Below are 22591 nucleotides of genomic sequence, written 5' to 3'. Positions count from 1 at the left end.
CAAATTCCTGCTTGTCTGGATTGCTTTGTTTCCCAAATGTTCCAGTTCAAATTTTCCCTTACTACATTTACATCTCACCTTTCTTATACAAAACTCAAGGCAGTGCATGTAGGGGTCTCAGGAAGTCTCCCATCTAAGCCAGATCAAGACCTGCTCAGCTTCAGCAAGACTGCCACCTCTGGCTGCCACAAGCCAGTGGGGATGGGGCCAAAGGCAAAGGTGGGTGGAGCAAGGGTCAGACAAGAGAGGCCCAGGGGGTCCTGAGGTTCCCCATTCCTGCTTTAGGCCCTGCACTGAGACCTGACTTTTGGAATGACCCAGGAGGTGTTTGTGGCGTAGTTCATGGTACTGCAACCATATCCCTGCAACTGTGTAATCCACCCACCTTTAATTTTCTCGGGGCTGGAAGAGAAGACAAACTCCACACTTGCTTCAAATGGGAACCGTTCATCTAGGGAAGGAAAACAGAGATATGAGGTGAATAGTTGGACTGTTCACATGCCATGTTCACGCAAACACTGGCTTTAGTCTGAAATGCTCTTGCAACCCCCTTTGCCTAAAACGTGAAGTTGTTCTCAAGGTGCTTCCTGTAGTGGAACCTTGCAGAGCTAGACTGTAGGAGAGCCACATGTTCAGCAAAATCTTGGCCTCTACAACTTAAGGCTGAATTCAGTTTCTGAATGCTTCTTCAAGTAAAAAAAAACTCCTTCATGGAGATAAATATCGCACCAGGGAGAAAAGGTTCTGGCCTACCCTCCTCCACAATGTCCATGTGCAGCACGTTTTTCCTTTGCAGGGACAGTTTCAACATGTGACTCCTTCTCTTTTAAGTCCTAAGTGGTACAGCCTGGGATGGACTCTACCATGGAATTTTGCTGAACATGCAGACCAGTCCTTGGAATTTTGCTGCAGCAAGCATATGAAGAGATTTTGTGGCAAGAAATAGGTTCTTGTCCTCAAAAACTCATCCTGAAATAAATTAACCTTACCAGACTTTGAGTAGCCCTGGTGAAATTAATGAAGAAGACTAAGTTGGGTCCATTAATTTCAACAGGCCAGCTCTTGGTTGAATGCCAGCCTTTCGTTTTGATTTCTTGTTGCCCAAGGATTAGGCCTCTTCCCCTCACCTCTCCAGGCTTCATCCAACTCATCTTTACTAAACCACAGTTGGGTGCTGTGGATGGTGCAGGTGTGGAACTGGACCCGGAACACAACATCACGCTCGGTGCCCTGGAGCTGCTTATGGTAACATTTCACCTAAGAAAAAGGAGGGGAAAGGAACATAATAATCACTCGAGGCATAGCTCTCCCAGCTGGCAAGCAGGCTTCTGCTACTACCCCACCATACATAGGCTGTATGGACACACTCAAACATTCACATACACCAAGCCCACAGATTCGGTACACATTTAGCACCATTATTTTCATGGTCAAGGAACATGGACGGAAAGTACTTGAGTTGATTCAGAATATAGGAAGAGCCTGCTGGATTAGGCCAATGGCCCTTCTAGTCCAGCATCCTGATCTCACAGTGGCCAACCAGGTGCCTGTGTGGGAAGCCTGCATCCAGATTGAAGATGCTGGATAAAGAGCTCTCTAGAGATCCAGTAGCAATTATTTTATATCTTCAGCCAAACTGGAAGAAAACTAAAACTCTAAGAGTGTGGGAAACAGATGAAGTGGTGAATCGGCTAATTACTGTTAATAAGGCTGTCTGCGTTTCCTAGGAGTGTTGGAAATTGCATGAGAAAGATGAAAGGAAGACAAGGTTCCAACCAGAAAATAATGGCTGATGAAGATGATGGACTGTGCCGAAATGGCAAAATTGACTGGGAAAATCAGAGACCAGCAAGAACAGAAATTCAAGAAGGAATGGGGGGAAAATTATAATGTATTTAAGAGAACGTTGTAAACAACTAAAAACCTTGGCAGGATTAGAGTAATACTTGTAAAAGACAAAATATAATGGAAAAGTTAATAATAGGATTGGGGGGCCGGGAAGGATAAGTTGAATAAAAAGGGACTGACAATGAAAACCAGAGGAAGGCGGAGGGAAGTCAAGGGATTCGGAGAATCCTAAATGTGAATGTGATTGAAATGTTTAAATTGAAATTTGTTATGTAATTATTATTATTTTTTTATTTTTTTAAAGGAAATGGCTTGAGAAAGAGCCATCACTACTTGGGGTACACCCCCACACTTCCTCTCCACTCCCCCTAACTCAGTCATCTCCAGTCAAACAGATTTCATAATTTTTGGAGACATTATTTTAAAATAAGTAAACCTGTTGACCAGAGGCAAAAGTGAGGTGAGCCACTTCTGAGTCACCTTCTCTGGGGAAAAAAAGAGACAGAGTGGATCATTTGTTTGTTTTAAATAATGATGTCAGAATCTCCACAGGGGTATCCAATGTGGTGGCCTCCAGTTGTTAGACTCCAACTCCCACCAGCCCCAGTCAACATGGCAAATGGTCAGGGATGATGGGAGTTGTAGTCCAATAATATATGGAGGCCACCAAACTCACTACCCCAGCATGTTCTACATTTACAAAGTAAGAGTGCATACTTGGGATCTCTAATTGTGTTTCTGAGTCTTAATTCTTCCTTAAGAATATAAAGAAGCGCCTTGCTGGATCAGAGGTCCATCAAGTCCAGCCTTCTAACCTTACATCCTGAGCTCCTGCAGGCACTCACCATGACATCTCCTTTCAAGAGCAAGGCTGGCTCCAGACTGATGCAGAGCTTCTGAGTTCCACCAGAACCATGAAGATTGCTGTAAGACAGGAAGAAACAGAACGACAACTGGGATGAAAGCTACACGGAGATTGGCCCTTATCTATGAAGAATTCGGAGTGTGAACTAGGCATTTGCCCTAGGCAGAACCCACTCAAACTCATAGAATCATAGAATCATAGAATAGAATCATAGAGTTGGAAGAGACCACCAGGGCCATCCAGTCCAACCCCCTGCCAAGCAGGAAACACCATCAAAGCATTCCTGACATATGGCTGTCAAGCCTCCGCTTAAAGACCTCCAAAGAAGGAGACTCCACCACACTCCTTGGCAGCAAATTCCACTGTCAAACAGCTCTTACTGTCAGGAAGTTCTTCCTAATGTTTAGGTGGAATCTTCTTTCTTGTAGTTTGAATCCATTGCTCTGTATCCACTTCTCTGGAGCAGCAGAAAACAACCTTTCTCCCTCCTCTATATGACATCCTTTGATATACTGGAACATGGCTATCAGATCACCCCTTAACCTTCTCTTCTCCAGGCTAAACATACCCAGCTCCCTAAGCTGTTCCTCATAAGGCATCGTTTCCAGGCCTTGGACCATTTTGGTTGCCCTCCTCTGGACACCTTCCAGCTTGTCAGTATCCTTCTTGAACTGTGGTGCCCAGAACTGGACACAGTATTCCAGCTGAGGTCTGACCAGAGCGGAATACAGTGGTACTATTACTTCCCTTGATCTAGATGCTATACTCCTATTGATGTAGCCCAGAATTGCATTGGCTTTTTTAGCTGCTGCATCACACTGTTGACTCATGTCAAGTTTATAGTCTACCAAGACTCCTAGATCCTTTTCACATGTGCTGCTCTCAAGCCAGGTGTCACCCACCCTGTATTTGTGCCTTTCATTCCCCCCCCCCAAGTGTAGTACTTTACATTACTCACTAGATCCCAGACGTGTACACCAGCTGCATGGACTGGTAGATCTTCAAGAAGGGTTGATAACCTGGAAGAGGAAAGGTAAGAACATAAGAAAAGCCAACAAATCAATTCCTAAGGAAGGTGGGCATGTGTATGTAATTTGGTGACTCTACTGATTTTCAATTCTAGGACCAGTACTAACAATCCCACACCTACACCATGTGGAATCTTCTTATTCACAAGGTCTTACATAGGTCAAATGTGTATCAGGACCACCTTCCCTGCCTCAACAAAGAGTTCATTCTACAACCCCATTTCATGCATATGGGTGCACACTCAGATCAGAATGTATTGGAGAGCATCCCATAATTAGCACAATAACATGGGGCTTGTGTTCTAAATCTGACATTGTGGGTACTCCTTGAATTGTGACCCCCTTGAATGGCTGCCTAGATGAACTAGCCCTGTATACACACTCATACTTTCACCTATGTTTAGGGACATAAGAGCCCTGCTGGTGATAAAAAGCATGTTTTCAACAGCAGCCAGTCAGAATTCTTCAAACAGGGCACAAAGGCAACCCAAGGCTTCTGAACATGGGGTTCTCATTTAGGAAGCCTAACTAAGAGTCATTGACAGGTGTCTCTTCCATAGATTTGTCTCAGATTAAAAGCCATCTAAACCCATGCCCCCCCCCCCATCTTGTGGCAGTGAATTCCCTAACATTATTATAGTGTATTGTTCTCTTTACTGGGCTTTAAGTGCCATTGTTTAGGCAGCCGCCCACCCACAAAAGAGAGGTTTCAACACAATTAGAAAACCCCAAGTACAAAGAAATCTTTTTTGGGGAACCCTAAAAGGCGAGGGTTAAAACAGCCCACCAGTGAAGTCACGGAGCATGCCCAGCAGGCACAGACAGCTGACAGCTTTTGCGGAGTGGGGTGGGGTGGCAGACAAAGGGAATGGGAAAAGGAACCAAGTGGGGTGTGTGTGTGTGACACTGCAACATTGTTTTCTGAACCAGCTGTCAATCAACGTAAATGAGCGACTTCAAGATCTAGTGTTATGAGAGAAAGCGAAAAATCTCCCTATTTTGTGCTCTCCAGGCTATTCTCAATTTTATAAAACCCTACCAGGTCAGTTGCCCTCTCACCCTTTTGGTCTGTGTAAACTCTTGTTTGACCTGAAATAGTGCTATGCACAAGTGTCCACACAAATGCGTGCAAGAACAGACGGGAGGTGCAAGCAGGCTTTTAAGCCATGCCCATGCCGCTCTTGCATCTGAACGGGGAGATGTATTTTCTGGACATCACCTGCGGCACTTACCTCCTCCAGCCCCAAAGGTAGGGATAGCTGGGAGAAGAACATGGTGCAGAAACAGGGTGTTGCTGTTCATCTTGATTGTGCCTGAGAGTAGCCCACTGAAATACTGGATATACCTGTCCACAGGGAAAAGAGAGAAGGGTCAGCCACAAGCTCTTAGGCTTACCAACAGGATTCCAGGAAGTAATTCCGGGTCTCAAGTCTACCTCCTCCTTTACCCCTAGCCTCTAAACTCCGTTTCATAATAGCAGCCGAGAGCTCCAAAAGGTGGGAAGTCCCTAGCTGTGTCGTACCACATCTGACAGCCCACAGGGTGGGAAGTGTCCCAAAGAAGAAAACATTTCCACAATTAGAAAATCAGCATCTTGGGGAGAAAAGCTGGCTAGAATCCAGCTCCCCAATGTCTAGTTACCTATGTATAGGGGGCGTTTTTATGTGCATATAGGGGGAAATTCACCTGTAACAGGTGGGAATTCACATGATTCTGTTGGCTTTGACAGCTCCAAAACCTCCAGGCTTTATCAGGCTAACAGGAGGTTTACAACTAGCCCCCTGAATCATTGCCACTCTTCAATCTTCACTCTCCATCTCTGCAACACAGCGTAGCAATGACTACACCTGTCCAGATGACCAGGTCTGCTTGGTGGCAGCACAACAGCTATGCAGCCCCTGTCAGCAGTAGGTGCACTGGGAACGGGCTGTCCTGAGGGATGGGCAAATCTATCACTTTGGGTTTCTCATTTTTCCATTCTTAAGTTCAAGTCTCCACATCATGAAATCCATTTTTAAATCCTCATGAAAATGCATAAACATTTTAATACAAATTTCTCCTGCTATACATTTTTGTATGCAATGTTGCCTATCATATACATTTTAGCAAAGCAATTTCCACAAATATAATGCATTTTAATGCTATTTTTACAAGTATATGTATTCTTATGCACAGTTTACCCTACTATATGCATTTTTTAAAAGACATTACTCAGGATTCATCCACACTTCCACTTGCTTTCTGCTTGTCCCGTACAATCTAGGCAAACGTCTGAGCATTTTGCCTTTGCCCTGCTACTTTCCCCCAGAAAATCTGCTCTTTGTGCTAAATCGGAACAAACAACAACTGTGTAAAAGCAGATTGCTGTTTGTTCCAATTCAGCATTAAACCACAGGTTTTCCCAGTGGAAAGCAATGGGGCAATTTAAAATATGGATGAGCCCTTAGCTGGAGAACTGCACTGCAAAATTTGGAGAAGTGCAACTTTTGAAGGATGGCTGTTTCGGTTTGTGGATTGTTTCAGAAAGTGCAAACCAGGTACCGGTAGATTTGTCTTTAAATGTCAACGGAATTGAATTTTTCCTTTGTTCCCAGCTATTGCACCTAACACTTTCGCATATTCGCTTGGTTCTCCTACCAGCACCTTTTCTTTCCCTGAGGATCCTGTGGATTTGTGAGAGTAGAAGGACACACTGGTTAGCCAGAATGGTCTTCAGGCACAAGGGCTTCATATCTAGTGCAACATGCACACGAACACATCCACCCCATTTCTGTGTTTTCCTAAAGTTTCTCACAGCACACCCCTGCAACGCCTTGACATGATGTGTTTCCCACCCATCCTGCAGCTTATGCATGACAGCAGAGGAAGAGGGCAAAGTGGGGGTGGGGGTGGGGTGAAGCTGCAGGCCTCACCTCTTCTGGGAGGGTTGCAGAGAAGCAGCCACCTTGTCCTCGCAGAACTTGCGCATGGTCAGTGTGCTGAGGGCCTGGTCTGCGCTGAGAAAGGAAGAAAGGAAAGAGGCCAGTGGGTGCATGTATGCTGCTCCCCTTAGGAGTCTCTGTCTTGAGCTGAAGATAGAAGCCAAGTGGAATTACAGCCTCCCACACACAACTACAGCCCCCTCCCCGCCTTGCCTGGTACCTTGCAGAGATTTTGCTGTAGTACATATAGGCTGCTACGATCACGCCGGTCTTGCCCTTATTGCCCTGGCACAAAGAGGGAGAAAGAGAGAGTGAGAAGGCATTAAACACTGGAGCTAGGACCATAAAATGCAGCAGCACCATCAGCCTAGGAGTGCAAGAAGTTTCCCAAAAAACTATGGGAACCAACTCAGAGGCAGGAGGATAGACAGAGGAATGACTGTGAGAACCCACAGATCATGACTTGCAGAAGTCAAAAGCCCTTTCCCCAGTCTCTGGTGTCTTTGCAGTCCCCTCTTTTCTCCACCATCCACAGCAACTTCCCCTAAATGCCCATCTATAATGGCCAGGAAAATTAGGGCATTTCCCTCTGCACCTTGCAGTGAAGCACAACCACGTGCTGTGGGTCTGAGTTCAGCCAGGTCTCCATGGCTTTGCAGATGGAGCAGATTTTGTCCAAAGGTGGGGCGTGGAGGTCTGGCCACCCAAAGTCCTGCACCTATGCCAGGAAGGAGAGAGAAGCATTAAGCATTAAGGAGGCACATGCGTATACGAAGGCAGAACAAATGGAACCAGAGCCAAGAGAGTCAGATTGTATTTTATTTTTTACTATAGGACAATGGGAAAGAGCATCTGCTTTGCATGCAGGTGGTCCCAGGTTCAATCCCCAGCATCTGGGAAAGACTCTGGTCTGTAACCCTGGAGAGCCATTACCAATCAGTCAGTAGTGGCCGGTGGAGTGGCATCACAAATTTGACCACCAGGAAGAGACTTGTTGCGGTGCAAGTGCACTGGCAGAGCCAATCCAGTGCTCCTGCCAGTGAGCTTGCACTACGTTGACCTCACTGCCACCTTGTTCCTCTTCCTCCTTCTCCAATCCCACTAAAAAGCAGCAGAAGCAATATTGCATGACCAACTGGTGAGCAGCAGTACCCCACCACAACATCTGCTACCTCAGTCAATGTAGAAAATAGCTGGACCAACACTGACTCAGCACAAGGCAGCTTCTTACGCTCCCTATATCCTGCTACTGGAAACTGAAGTTTAATTATGAAAATGCATGTGCAAATCAAACAAATCTGTAGCTTACCCTTCACATAGCTACAATTCCTTGCACCCTTAACAAACTAAAGTTCCTAGGATTATTTGGGGGGGGTCATGTGCCTTAAATGTGCGATTTGCATACTGCCAAAAGTGACAGCTGCAAGCTTGACTCAATGTCTGACTACCTTGTGTTTGGAAAGGCACAGACAGTTATTTTGCAAGTTTCCATCATGAGAATGTTCGAGACCCATCAGTCGAAACAAAACTCTGTCCCCAGGTCAATATAAGCATTTGAGGCCCAACCCTTCTCTCCCTCACCTTGGGGTTCAGCCTGATGATGTCATGCCGCTTCTCTGACAGGTTGAGGAGCTGTTGACACAAAGAGACATCTCATTGGCCTGTGTTACTCACAGTGACGCCCTAGCACGATTACCAGCCAGCCAATATTGTACTCATCAAGCCAGTATTTCTCTGCCCCTCACCAGCACGAGCTGCAAAACCCCACCAGATTCTAACCTGGCTCTGCCTGCTCTAGTTCTGCCACCAACCCTTCCCCATCCTCCCATTCCAACTTTTCTCCCCCTCCTCAGACCAGTTCCATCCATCTTCTGTGCTCCCTGTTCCTTTACAAATCCCACAAGATGCAGAAGTGTGTCTGTACAGCCCAGAAGATTACCCACAAGGGCATCTGCATTGGATGCTTGCATATTTCCAATGCCATATTTCAGGTAGGAGACTGAACTGAGGAACAGGGAACACAGGAGGAATTCCAAGGGATGAGCTGTAGCTCAGGGGCAGATCACTTGTTCCGCATGCAGGAGGTCTTAGCTCCTACCCACTGTGTCTCCAGACAGGGCTGAAAAACACCCTTGCTTGAAATCACTGCCAGACAATAACTGAGCTAGATGCACCAATGGTTGGGCACAGTATAAGAAAGATCCCTACGCTCCTGTGCTGAGCACCCTGTGTCTACGTGGTTTGGTGCTCCCCATCTCTCTAAGAAGCAGGCATCCCTCACACACTCACTCAAGCCCAGGTATCCAGAAAGGCTCGCTTTTTGATTTCACGTGCCCACCCTGCAATGGCTCCCTAATAGATTTTCTTTACCCGTTGCCACCCCTGACTTCCCTTGGTTTCTTTACCATGTACTTGTCCTCATGCTTGGATTTTAGCATCTGGGCCACCTCCCGAAGGTTGCCACGGTAACGCTGCTCCTCCAAGGCCAGGGGGAAGAAGACAGAGATGATGCGCTCAGTGATGTAGGTGAGGTCAAAGTCATACTTGCGTTCCATCACGTGGTCTAGGCTGAAACTCCTGAAGGAAGGAAGGAAGGAAGGAAGGAAGGAAGAGCTGAGGGAAGCAAGCCATGGTTGTTTTCTAATCCCCACAGGCCCAACTTATCGCACTGCAGAAGGGACCAAAGAATAGGATAAATGTTGATGGAAAAGAGGGGATTTCAGAAAAGGTGCCCCAACACGGTTTCTAATTTGCCAATTGGTTATTTATGATGTTTGTGCACAACAGTGTAATGGCACTGTCAGGCATTTTGGTTTCGCATGGGCCATATAGCCCATTCTTCAGACTATAGGTGCAGTTGTTCCACGTCAGCCTGTGTACAAAGAGATCCTTGTAGGTCTCCAAAGAAGCCATGGGGCTCACCCACATTTCCTTTTGTGCCCTACTTTCTAGGCACAGGTCAAGGTTTCCAAGTGGGTTGTTTTTTGTCAGGCACAGGTCAAGGTTTCCAAGTGGGTTGTTTTTTGTCATGCAGTTTTCCCTGGGAAAACCAGCTGTTTACCGCTGAATCGGAACCAGCGGCAATCCACAGAAAACCCAATCGTTTGCTCCAATTCAGTGGTAAACAGCAGGTTTCCCCAGGGAAAGTGGTGGGAGAAAAAAACAACAACTACCCACTTGGATGCACAAAAGGAAGAGTGGGCGAGTCCTGTGTTGCTGTTTCCTGCCTCACAGAATTTAGCTTTGGGGATTAGATGGTGAGATGTGTGAGATATACCAATCTCCGTTTTCTGAAGTTCCACTGATGAAGCAGAAGTCCATCATATCTTAACCCCATCCCCAATGTAGCTTGAATTAAGCAGGGATCTATTCATATACAGGCACTGTGCTGACATGTGGAACAACTGCACCTATAGTTTGCACTGGAAATGAGTTTACATAATTGGGACTTGACTGACTGAACATTATCATTATTATTGTATATCGAACCACCCCTGAGCCAAGGCTCCTGAGACGAACACCACAACCTCACAAAAAAATATGATCTCAAGAGATTGTAAGGCCACACTTCAAAAACAAAGATACTTTAGAAATTACACTGCCATCTTATTCGGGTGCTGATTTTGGAGGGGTTCCACCAAAAGATGAAGGGGGTGGGGGGACAGGTGTACCTCAAAACTATTGTTGGGCCATTCCTGGGTCCGTAAACATTATAGTTTCTCTTTGTCTTTGTTCCAGCTGAATGTGGCCAATCAGAATTGGTTGGAGCATTCCAGACACATGCCTTTTGTAATCACAGAATGGTATTTAAATTACCACCTTCTGCAAAGCACAAATCTGCTGCTCGCAGAAGTTACAGGATAACTATGGGTCCCAAAGGCAACTCAGCATGACTAGAATACAAAACCTAAATGCAAAAACCTTACCTGGGTAGTGTGTTCCGTTGCTTAGCAGTGTTGAGGGACTTGGTAGAGCCCTGCAAAATAAATGTGGGGAGAGGGAGGAAGTTGGGGGAAAGCCATCAAAAAATCACTTCCAAAGCAAAACAGCAAGCAAGAATAGAGTGACTCTGATTGAAAAGAGCCATGAATAGCATGCAGGAAACAGAGCAACATATTTCTTTCTATTCATTGCTCTAAAGCAGGAGTGTGGCCAAACTTTTTTTTTTGCCCGAGAGCTGCATTTCCCCCTGGCCAACCTACCAGGGCCCATATGCCAGTAGTGAGCACGTGGACTGCATATGGGGGGGGGCACACACCGTCATATATTTTCACACTGGCATACAGTTTCCCCACCTTAGCTCACAGCGCCCCCTCTCCACTCATCAAATGACTGATCTGATGACCAGGGAAGGAACAATCTGCATATCCATAGGGGCGCTGAGCCCCACCCACCACGGTACTGTGCCCACATTCTCCCCACTTCTGCTGCTACTGTCATCATCCAATGTCAGATCTACAAATTCTGGCATGGAGGGAAGGCGTCTGCACTGCTGCCTCCCTCTCTTGCAGGTTTGTGCCCCCCCCCACCTTCCCCACAACCCCTAACAGAAGGAAGTCTACAGGTTTGTGTCTCATCTCACTACTGCAGCTCAGCCTAGCTCAATATAAGGCAGCTTCCAATGTTCCTGCGCTCATCATTCATGTTTTTTTAAAAAGTGTGCTTAAGCTGGTCACCCTTACCACAACTAGCCAACTGCTATTTGCCCCTGAAAAATGAATTGGACGGCTGTTCCTGGATGGGGCTCAACATGGGTGTTTTTCTTTCAAAATGAAAGCAGCCCGCTGAATAATGCCGTTTGCGAAAGCACAAATAGTGTAACACGTAGTTTGTCTCAGAGCTGTGAATGAGGAAACCCTGTTCTGAATCTTGCTTCTTGTGTTAACCCACTAGCTGGCTTCAGCCTCAGTTCCCCACCTGCAATATAAGGGCTAATAATATGAGGGTAACAGGGTAACCATTGCCATTACTAAGACTGATGGGCTGAGAATGTCTCTTTGGGTTGGTGGATGAGATTTGTAGAAAAAGCAAATAGGTTTAGGGCTCTCTCCTTCTCAGGCTATGCATCTTAAAAAGAAAACATAATGATCTTAATCTTTTCCCCCACTCAGATTAGCATGCATAGATAAATAGATATCTTTCAAAGTGAAAGGTTTGTTTTTATCCCCTCCATCTTAACTGACTCACCGTGACAGAAAGGTTTTTTTAAAAGGGAACTTAACAGGTTCACTTTTGACAAATCTAATAAAAATATGTCAGGAATATTTCAGACTTTATAAATGAGTTATCCAGACATTTGCAGGAGCTGGAAGATGTACCACAAAAATATTTATCTTCAACCAAAACTTTGGCTGATTCTTTTGAATGTGATTGTGAGAGGGCTGGTAATTGGTCTGTTCTTGTTTCATTGTGTATTCTGTGTTCTCATTTTGCATTTTTAATGTTGTGAGCAGCCCTGTGATCTTTGGATGAAGGGCAATATACAAATTATTATTATTATTATTAATAGTTATTTATGTTTAAAGTGGCAGCATGCCACTTTAATTAGCCATGGCTTCCCCAAAAGAATCCTGAGAAGCACAGTTTGTTGAGGGTGCTGAGCACTGTTAGGAGGCCTCTATTCCCCTCACAGCATCACAATTCTCAGGGTGGTTTAACCATCTGTCTTCGCAGGGAACCTTGGAGCACCTGGAGGAAAGAGACGGAGGCCGCCTGGAGGCAGCTGCAAAGGCAACTATCTTCCCACATCAGCATTTTTAAAAAGAGAGAGGGAGATTAGAAGAAGTTAGAGAGAGAGGGAGAAATGTACTCAAGTTATGAAACAAATGTGTCTTTGACTAATGTGCACTGAATCTAATGCGATTTTAACGAACGAGTCATGAAATGAATGAAGACCTTTTAAGTAGAAAAATGAATGTAATTACAAGCAGAAGGGGAAAAAATGCCCTTACATGCCCTTCCTGATTACATGTCAGCATGGTGTCTAGAAGAAACACAGTTTTTAGTTGCTAGTGAATCAAACTTTAGACTGGAAAGCCCCGCAGGCAGAGTTAAGAGAGAGTTTGGAGAAAGCAAAGTCTTACCAAATGCTCAATACGCCGGACTGGAGCTGTATTCCTCCTCTTGACAAATGGGGAAGAATGGGGAGAAGGAGAGTGTTTAGGAAAACAAAACAAAACCACAAAAAAGAGCATTAAATGCAAGACAGCGCCATGCAGCTTCTGTGCCTGAGAAACCACTCCTGAGACTCTCCCCAGCTGCAGTGGGAGGCCTGGAGCTCATTCCTTGATGGCTTGATCCTCAAACTGGAGCTGAAAGAGAGGTACGCAAGGGCAATAGCGACACTACACCCTCCTACTGGGATAGCCTTTGCCAACCTGGGGCCCTCCATATGTTTTGGACTACAACCCCCATTGGCCTTGCTGGTTGAGACTGATGGGTACCACTAAAAAGCAAGTGAAATGGAGCTACTACTGATAATGACATCCTTCCTCATGTCCATGTCAAATTCTCCCCCTTCCCCCCCAACTACAGTGTAATTAACCTTACCCCCCCTCTGATGTCCTAAAATGTGCATTTCCACAGCCCTACTGCCCATGACACCTAGTAGGGAAAGCAATGATGTCACGACACAGGAGTGGGTTTTAAAACATATTATAGAAGGGAAGAGGGAAAACTTGACACGGGAGTACTATTTTCAGTGGCAGACCCTAAGTTTTAAGAAACTTCTCATACCTTCCCTAAATGAACTACAAATTCACAATTTAAAAAGAAACAAGTACAGTATGCACATCCTTGTGATCTCTGCAATTTACACGACCATTCTTTCCTTGATCATAAGGTAGTGAAGTTGATACAAGAAGGTAGCTTGATATGGCCCAAGCAGATCACATTATTTTGATGGGGTGAGGGCATTCAGCAGCTTGCCATGTCCTGGCAACAGATTTCAACAAATGCACTCACCACACAGAGTGTGGCACCACCCTCTGGCAAGCCTGATGAGCTTGCATTTCCCTTGGGGTGGGAAGATCTCCAACAATGCATGCTTCCCCCAGCTTGCCCCTCGAGAAATTCTGCTAGGAGCTGGAATTACCATTTCTGGCTTGGTCAACAAGCCCAGCCAAAAATTGTTGACCCTTGCTTGGGAACTCTTTGCTTCGCATGGATTATTGCAGCCAGAAAGCAGGTTGCAATCTTTTAATGTCAGCACAAAAGAATGTCTCTTCGCCGTGCCAAACACAAATGACTTACAATTTCATTGTGTTGAGAAAATGGCCATGTGGCCTGATTCCTGCCCTCCCCCCACACCTTCGTCACTAAATGGACAGCTATTAATACCGGTAAGTTGTCAGCCTGGTTCCTCTTTACATTTCCTGGAGACAACTTGTCTCTCACTTCCTTTACTGTCTGTTTAATTTGGGACAACCTGCGAGGGAAACAGAGCCTGCCCTCAGGATTGGGAAGAGGCGGTGGACTTTAGAGTTGCACTTTAGAGAGGATACACCTGTTCTTTCAAGCTCATTGTCATTGCAGCAAAAAGCTGGCAAGCCACCTGATACGCCTTTATTTTGTTTTGTTTTGTAAGCAGAGAAAGCAGTTACAAACTTCAAAAGGGACAAATAGAACAAGGAAAAGCATAAAAAGGACAATGCAATAAAAGAGAGAAAAGTAAACAGTGGAGCTACAGATGATTGGCATCACATACAGCTTTCTTACTATCTCGACTTCTCTAAAAACTAACATGAAGCCACATTCAACCTCCATTACAAGGCTGAGGGAAAGCTAGAGTCAAGGAACCACCCATCTCCTAAATCACTAAACCAGCCAGGAGCTGAGTCTCCTGAGTCTTCCTGACCTGTGTGAGGTCACTAGAATACCTTTACTGATCCCAGATTCAAGGCAAGTTAAGGTCACAATTAATTTGGGAGTGGGGTGGGGGTCTGCAAGGCCCTCTGGAGCAAGCAAGTTCGACAGCCTCTTATCTGTATCTTAGCATTTCTGTGAAACATTACTGTATGGTAGACAGTAGCCAAAAACATCATTGTGCTAACAATGGTGGCTTTAGCTGGCCCTTCTTGCACTGGGTGGGGTAGAATGCCTCCCAGTTGCTCACAGGTTAGCTCACAGGGAAGGCTGCAACTCCTGCCTTGGCCCTCACAGAGAAAATAGGCCCATCAGACATCAGCAACAAGGGAATGCATCCTCTCAAGTTGCATTATTAACATTTCTTTCATTCCCTCTTCAGTGGGAGATTTTGCTTCCTGCTACCATTAATCTTGTCTGGTTCCTTGCAGTTGTTGTTTCACATTCTCACAGTAGCACTTATGAGCTTATTGGACGGGCTAATACTGTTCCCACCAGGCTGTGCATCCCATTTCACTACCTGAGGCGAATCAGGAAGTGCTGCCCTGTCCTACCTTTGCCACTGCTCCTGCCACCACAATTATCTGTCACTGCTGCCTGTGTACCATGTGCCCTGCCACATCTGTTGCTGGCAGAGAAGCTGCACCATCATGGCACCAATTTCAGGCAAGATCATGCCCAAAATAGCCCTGATCTTGGCTGAAACTGGTGCCAATGCCGGCACCGCTTCTTTGCTGCTGCTGCTGGTGGAGGTGGTGTGGTGCCCGTGGAAACCTGAGGCAGTAGCCTCACCCTGCCTAATGGCTGGGCTGGCCTTGGTTCCCACTGCCAAGACCAAGAAACAGAACTTGTCCAAGAATACACAACAAATCGAAAGTTCAGCTGGGCTTTCAACCCAGGAAACCACCTCTCCCTTCCACATTCCCATCCACGCATCTATACACTCTGAAGAAAGGACTTTCCTTACTGAGTACTCTCACAAACCTTACAAACCTCCAAAGAACCACCCATAACCTCAACTGCAATTTGGCTCATAAGGAACAGCTCATCAGAGAACTACTTCATCAATGGCAGCTGATGGTGGTTGGAATCCACCCACCTGCCAGTATTGAGCCTTCCTGGTTGTGGAACATCTGGCCCCTCATAAACTGTTGAACTCCCAACTCCCATCATCCCTGAGACCATTGGCCACGCTGGCTGGGGCTGATGGGAGTTGCAGTTCAACAACGTGTGGAGGGCACAGATTCCCCACCCTTGCTTTAAGCAGCGGAGTCACCCACTGTGATTTACTCATATACAATCTTCTCTCTGGGAAGGAACTCCTGGGGAATTCTGTAATTCTATGAATGAACTGTAGATATGGGGCAGAATCTGACAATGCACTGCACAGGCTGACTGGGGGCTTCTGGTGTCACATACACCTCTCCAGCCTCATCATAAATTATTTTATCATCATTTTAAAAGTTCCAAACAAATGTTAAATTGGTTGGGAGTATGCAAGACAGACAAGTCAATCAGTGTTTGGTTTGCTGATGCATATGTCTGCCAAAACCTTTGCAGAGGTGAAGCCGGGTGAAAGGCAAAAAAGCATGGTGAATTTAGAAATATGCTGCCATGCTTTGTGCTAAATTCCCATCCTCCCCGAACTAAAACACAGCAGACAGCAACTACCGGTATGTAGGGGATGGGGAAAGGCCACAGGTAAGACATAAAACATACAGTGGACGGCTAGACATCCACACTTACCAGTTCAGGTAGAGGGAGGGGCTGGCAGGATGACGCCACCTGGAAATGAGAAGAAACAGAGAATGAAAAGTCCGACTGCACATCCCTGGCTGCTCAGCTGGAAGGCCTCCCCACAAACAGGGCTTTGCATTGATCAAACCACCCCTTCCGCTCTCCATGCTAAGCAGTGGTGGGAGTGGAGAAAGACTCTTGCTCAGCTCCTCGGACTGCCTCTCTAAGAGGCAGGATCTGCCTCTTTCTCCCATCAGGGTGTTTGCTTTGGCCTGGCCTGCTGGGCCCTTCCAGTGACGGCACACACAACATAGGCAGCAATTCATCACGACTGGGAGGCAGAGCGGGCAACGCAGCAGTGGGGGCTCTGCTATATATAGAGAAATGTAAACAGGCTGCACCCCACACCCAGGAGGGAAGCACAGGGAGGCTATTCAGCCCTGCCGCTCTCCCATCTCACCTGGTGAAGCTGCCTTTGCATCCCTGCTTGACCTATGGGAGAAGAGGGAGGGACCAAGTGCCATCTCCTTCATCTTCTTTCTACAGGTTCTGGCATTGCTGCTTTCAGGAGACAGAGAACCCCCACCTCCCTTGGCAGCCTGATCTAAGTGGTGAGGCTACGTCAGCATGGGGCTCGCCTTTCTCCTCCATGGATGTTACTAGCAACAAATAATTGAGTTGGAATTTATTAATATTTGTTCAACTGCTGGCTTTCACTCAACACACGCACACATGAATGTGCATGTATGTGTCCTTGAACAAATAAAAACTGAACATCAGAGTAGAGCTAAACACGACAGACAAATATAATCCTGAATGGCCGTGGTACTTGGTTAGATGAAAGCTGTTTCAGGAGGGGGCAATTTGGAACAGAGAAACATCAGTATGCTTAATGCTTTCCTTGCCTGCCACACACACCCCCCCCCCACAATGCCCCAGAGACTGTTCCAGATACATGTTCATAAGGGCGTACAAAATTCAAAATGTGAACCTGAAATAGGATAATGCTACATTTTTTATGAAGTTCCAAGTAGAACATTTGTGAGCTTAAGCAAACACTTCTACTGAAAGGATTCATTTGCTTCCTAATAAGAAGGCCAATTCCTGTAAATAGGAAGATCCTGTTTCACCTTTCCTTTCATGTAAAATGCCCTTTAAAGCAGAAAACAGGGAAGGTTTTATTTAACATCCTGAGGACAGAAAGAGGGACCATGTGCCTATACCATTAAACCTCCCCAAATGAATTATGTTTTAATATTAGATATAATACCACTCTAACTAAGAGCTATTTATATAGACTGCTTTTCCCCCAGCTTGATTTTCCAACATTCTTTGGTTAATTTGGCTGCTAGATGGATTCAAACCAGTCCAGATATTATTCAGAAATATTGCTTCCTTATTGCAGGGGTACCTAACCCATCGTGGAGGCCTGATCAAGCAAATTTTGCTGGTCCCCAAATACCCCATCATTTGCCTTGATGGTAGGGATGGGGAGAAATTCATCTCAGTTTGCATTTAAAGTTGAATTTATCAAAATTGGACTTCCTGAAACAATACGAGAACAGATACACAGCCATCCTTCAAAATTCACACTTAGCTGGATTTTGCGATTTAGTGTGCCAATCAACTAATTTTTACAAATATGCATATATTAAGGGGAAATTAACAGATTATTGAAAGTTTAGAGGAAATTTGCACCAAAATGCTGAGGAATTTCCATGAGGATATGTATTTTTAAGATGAGGATAATGAGAAACAGAGGGATCCTGTCACCCCTACCTGATGGGGATGCAGATTTCTCCCCTCCCAAGTAATCATTTGATGAGCAAGGAGGAGACACCAACTTCCTCCTCCTCAGCTGCACTGCAGAGATCAGCTGCGGAGCAGAGGCTGTGTTGTGGGGGGGCGGGGGTGGGGGGTATAAGGGTGACCACGCCTACTTTGGGTCATGCCCACTCCTGGCAGTCACTCCCTCCAGTTGGCCAAGGGGGATGGCAACCCTTGGTCCAAAGGAGGTTAGGCAACATCCCTGCTTTACACAACAAGCACATTTATTTATTATATGTATTTTAAAGCATTTATTTGCCACCTCTCCAAATCAAACATCACCCAAGGCATCTTTCATATTAAAATAAGGGTAGGTAAACTGCAACTGAAAAAAGTAGAGCCCTGAAACTCCCAAAGAACAATTCAATCAACAGGTTCTGTAAGCATCATTCATAAATCATTCATGTGTAAAGCTTTTCCATGAGTCACACACAGGAAAGGAAAGGCTGCATTTTGGGGGAAGGGGAGGATGATTTTACCACTACACACATGAACCCTGTGCTTACATGTTGGAGCCCAAGGACAAAATGCCTTGTGGGATGTAGACCTTCTGTGCATCATCCTTCCTTAAGAAGCTCCCTTACAAAAACAAACTCTTCCCTGCTCCCATCTTGGTCACACTCCATACTAAGAAGAGTTTGTTTCTGTTCCTGGGCGACATTATGAAAACTAAGTACGGTAGGTAAGAGTCCAGATGCTCCCATGTTGCACTGCAATCGAACTTCCAAAGCAACTTCCAAACTAACATCAGGCAAAGATTCTGGATGTTGACGGGAAGAGCCAAGTGTCCTCTGCAGGACATAACTGATCCCTCTGCACAAGAATGTGCTGTGCAAGAGGAAGAGGTATTCCAGGGGGTTGGACTAGAAGACCCTCAGGGTTCCTTCCAACTCTACAATTCTATGATTCTATTATACTAATAATGGAACTGTAAAGTCGGAAGGAACCCCGAGGGTCATCTGGTCCAACTCCCTGCAAAGCTGGAATCTTTCTGGGCTCAAACCCACAACCCTGAGAGTCTCGTGCTCTACCCACTGAGTTCATGAGATTTTTATTTTTAAATGCAAAACACATTGCCTCAATGGGTCCTGTGTTTTTTTTTTCAGACCTGGAAAGCTGTGGGGCTCAATCAAACCAAGTAGTTTTGTCCGGGGTGTCAAAGCTGGTTGGAGCTCCTGCCTCTGTCCCATCATGTGGTGTAAAACAGAAGGGCTGCAGCGCCAAGTGGCAGGTCAGAGTGCCTTTGTCAAACCCACTATCAACACAACTGAAATTACACTGTGTGTGAACAAGGGTGCAATTAAGTAAACAGACAAAAGAGGTGCCTGCTGCACATGGCGCAAGGTATTCTTTTGTGACCTCTGCCTTTAATTAAAGAAACAAACAAACACCAAGTGGTATGCAGAATATCTTCTCTTCTGGAGCCTGGGGGTGTTGGGGGGGGACAGTTTAATTTGCCAGATTATTATTAGCGCTCCAAAAAACAATAAATAAGCATTTTGAATCTAATCAGGTCCTTGTGACCTGCCAGCTCTTGCCCTCTGAATGACTTGCCTTTTGGGGCAGAAAGATGATTCCCCACCCTTTCTCTCTATCCTTCTAGAACATCTAAATTGCCTCTTGAAGCAAAGCTTGGGAGTTTTGAATATACAGATTTTATTTTGTGGCTGAGCAGGCATCTTGAATCCTGGGGGTAGGACACACCTACCTGGTGGGCTAAAATTATACAGCTGATTGTGCACCCTCTTGGTGGTTCACAGCTGGGTTAACATTCAAAATGGAACCAGAGTTGAATAGTGTAGTCCTACCACTTTCAAATCCCAATTCCAGAAATTACAGGGCTGTGAATTATGGGTTGAATCCAATGTAAAAAGGTAAAGGTACCCCTGACCGTTAGGTCTGGTCGTGGACGACTCTGGGGTTGTAGCGTTCATCTCGCTTTACTAGCCGAGGGAGCTGGTGTTTGTCCGCAGACAGCTTCCGAGTCATGTGGCCAGCATGACAAAGCCGCTTCTGGTGAACCAGAGCAGCGCATGGAAACACCATTTACCTTCCCGCCGGAGTGGTACCTATTTATCTACTTGCACTTTGACATGCTTTCAAACTGCTAGGTGGGCAGGAGCTGGGACCGAGCAACGGGAGCTCACCCTGTCGCGGGGATTCGAACCGCCAACTTCTGATTGGCAAGCCCTAGGCTCTGTGGTTTAGACCACAGCGCCACCCGCGTCCCTTGAATCCAGTGTTGGCCTAAGTAAATGTTGTTCAGGTAGAGAAAGGGTTTATGCTCGTGCAATGGAGTTTTACCATCACACACACATTAATCTTCTCTGAGTTCCCATCCATAACCTTCCTGAGCAGATTTGAGGAAGGTACAGGGTGCAGGCAAGCGGAGGAGAGCGAGGAAAAGTTCTGCTGCACATTCCTTGCACTGATGGAATGAAAGCAGTTTTGGGATTTTTATGTATTCACTGCATTCTTGTGAAATTTTATCATTTAGATGACTGCTACCAACTGTCAAACTTGGCCCACAGGGAGAGAGGGAGATTTTCCCGAGCTGAACGAGAGGAAGTGTGGATAAGCCCTAACTTAAGGAAAAGCTTTCAGGAACTTGAATCCATCAGATGCTCCACAACTACTTGGAGCAAAGCTTTTAGTTTGGTTGCCCATTTTGTGGAACAGCATTCCTCTTCAGATCTGACAGACACATTTCCAGGAACAATTGAATGGGTTTTTTTTAGGTCTCTGCTTTGGGTAATTATTTGCATCATTTTTCAAACTGTTCTATTTTGTTTATATTATAGGATTGAGATTTATGTGAAAAGTGATTCAATACTAATAACAATAACAACGTTATGATTTTAAGTATCCAACATCATAATAATAATAATAATAATAATAATAATAATAATAATAATAATATTTCTACCCCACCCATCTGAATGGGTTTCCCCAGCCACTCTGGGCAGCTTCCAACAAAAGATTAAAAATACATTAAATACAGTACTAGGTGAATATTCTGTCAGCACAAGGATTTCTTTGTGCAATAGAATATTCTCTCCGTCTCCTTCCTGTTCTCCCCTTAAATTTGTTTCTGGGGTACATGCGGGGGAAGGGGGGGAAGTCCCATATATGGTGCATGCGGAAATCGTTGCACTAATGTGACACAGGAGCTGAATACCACCAAATGCTGCTACTAATAAGAAATTAACAGCAGAGACACAGCAATGCATCTCCAGTTACCTTTTTTGTTTGCTAAAAGCAGCCACAGGGTTAGATCAGCATAATGGCAGAGGGCATGAGGGGATCATCAAATGCTTGCTCCCCTGCCATGGCCCAGATCCAAATCACACACACTCACACACACACACAACTATGATTAGCCATGGAGGGGAAAACATTGGGCATGTCATGTCTAATTTGGCCCTCAAAACAAAGTCCAACAAATGTAATTTTTACTCACAGGCAGACCTATAAATAGTCATCACCAGGATGGCTGGAAATAGCTTCCTAAGCATCCAAAGCTTTTTAAAAATTAGTCTTTGATTTCAGCCACACATCATTTTAACAGAGAAATGTGCGGGCCAGCAGGCTAGTAAATGCCTGGTTTGCCCTGCTCCCCATTGCGCATGTTGTGCATATGATGTCACATGTGGGGGGCAAGTCGGCACGCTTGATCCCAAGCATGCGCGCATGAGATTGAAACCTCAGTGTTGCATTTTCAAAAGGACACAATTAACGCATGCATTGACCCACTGCTCTGATTGATTTGGAGACTGGAAGCAGATTAAAAGGATGTGGTAGCATGAGTAGTCGAAAAGAACTCGGGATAATTCATCATCAATTTACCAATCTCTCTACTCATATTCAAGTTTTCTCCCACTTTCCACAAATGCACTTGGGTCTTTAGTCTGGGGTTCTCTCTGCTGCTCATGCCCCATTTCATCTCATCTCCACACCCTGCCCCACATACACGTGCCCTGTCTCAGACACAAACAGCCTCCAATCTTTAACGTTCTCCTGTGGTTCGGTTGTGGGAAACATTTGGGATGTGGAGCAGGGGTGTGTGTGTGTGTGTGTGTGTGTGCGTGCACGTGCGCGCTCTGTTCTGGAGGAAGCTTCTTGCCTCCCCCTCCCAAGCCCTCTGGCTTGATCCCTCCAGCAAGCCCTGGCCTGGGAAAACATCTGGACCAGCCCATGGGAGGCAGAGGGGAGGTCGCCAGGATGTGGGAAACTCTAGGAGGAAGTCAAAGGCTGTACATCTCAACAGGCCAACTGCACAGCTAGCAGGCCTCACAGCCTGATGAGCTGGGCTGCTTCTAAGCAAAAGGAAGACATTGCATTTTTATGGCACATCTGCGAAGGATAGACAGGCCTCTGAGCTTGGAGGGGTGGGGGCTTTGTACTCCCCTCCTTCCAGATGCCACAGGCAGCAGGGGTGTGTGTGTGTGTGAAGCACAGAGCAGGAAAGGAGCTTAGCCAGGTCCATTTACGCATCAGTCCTC

General features: G+C 45.8%; 1 protein-coding gene across 6 annotated transcripts in view; it reads right to left on the bottom strand.

Moving 5' to 3' along the window:
* TNS2 (tensin 2) overlaps positions 1-22591 on the bottom strand; it is a 132205-nt gene that overhangs the window by 32053 nt on the left and 77561 nt on the right. For all 6 annotated transcript variants that reach the window (XM_033137028.1, XM_033137047.1, XM_033137037.1 and 3 more), the window contains 13 exons: positions 16272-16310; positions 12746-12784; positions 10589-10638; positions 9068-9239; positions 8244-8294; positions 7258-7380; positions 6883-6947; positions 6654-6737; positions 4974-5086; positions 3672-3732; positions 2694-2772; positions 1128-1257; positions 386-451 (listed from right to left, as the gene is read on the bottom strand). In XM_033137028.1, the coding sequence (XP_032992919.1) occupies positions 386-451; positions 1128-1257; positions 2694-2772; positions 3672-3732; positions 4974-5086; positions 6654-6737; positions 6883-6947; positions 7258-7380; positions 8244-8294; positions 9068-9239; positions 10589-10638; positions 12746-12784; positions 16272-16310 (1072 nt within the window). The remainder of the gene's footprint in view (positions 1-385; positions 452-1127; positions 1258-2693; positions 2773-3671; positions 3733-4973; positions 5087-6653; positions 6738-6882; positions 6948-7257; positions 7381-8243; positions 8295-9067; positions 9240-10588; positions 10639-12745; positions 12785-16271; positions 16311-22591) is intronic.

The sequence above is a fragment of the Lacerta agilis genome, chromosome 2 (assembly GCF_009819535.1).
Source record: "Lacerta agilis isolate rLacAgi1 chromosome 2, rLacAgi1.pri, whole genome shotgun sequence".
Classification (NCBI taxonomy): Eukaryota; Metazoa; Chordata; class Lepidosauria; order Squamata; family Lacertidae; genus Lacerta; species Lacerta agilis.
Note: the sequence above shows the minus strand (reverse complement) of the source record. Positions and strands in the feature narration are given on the sequence as shown.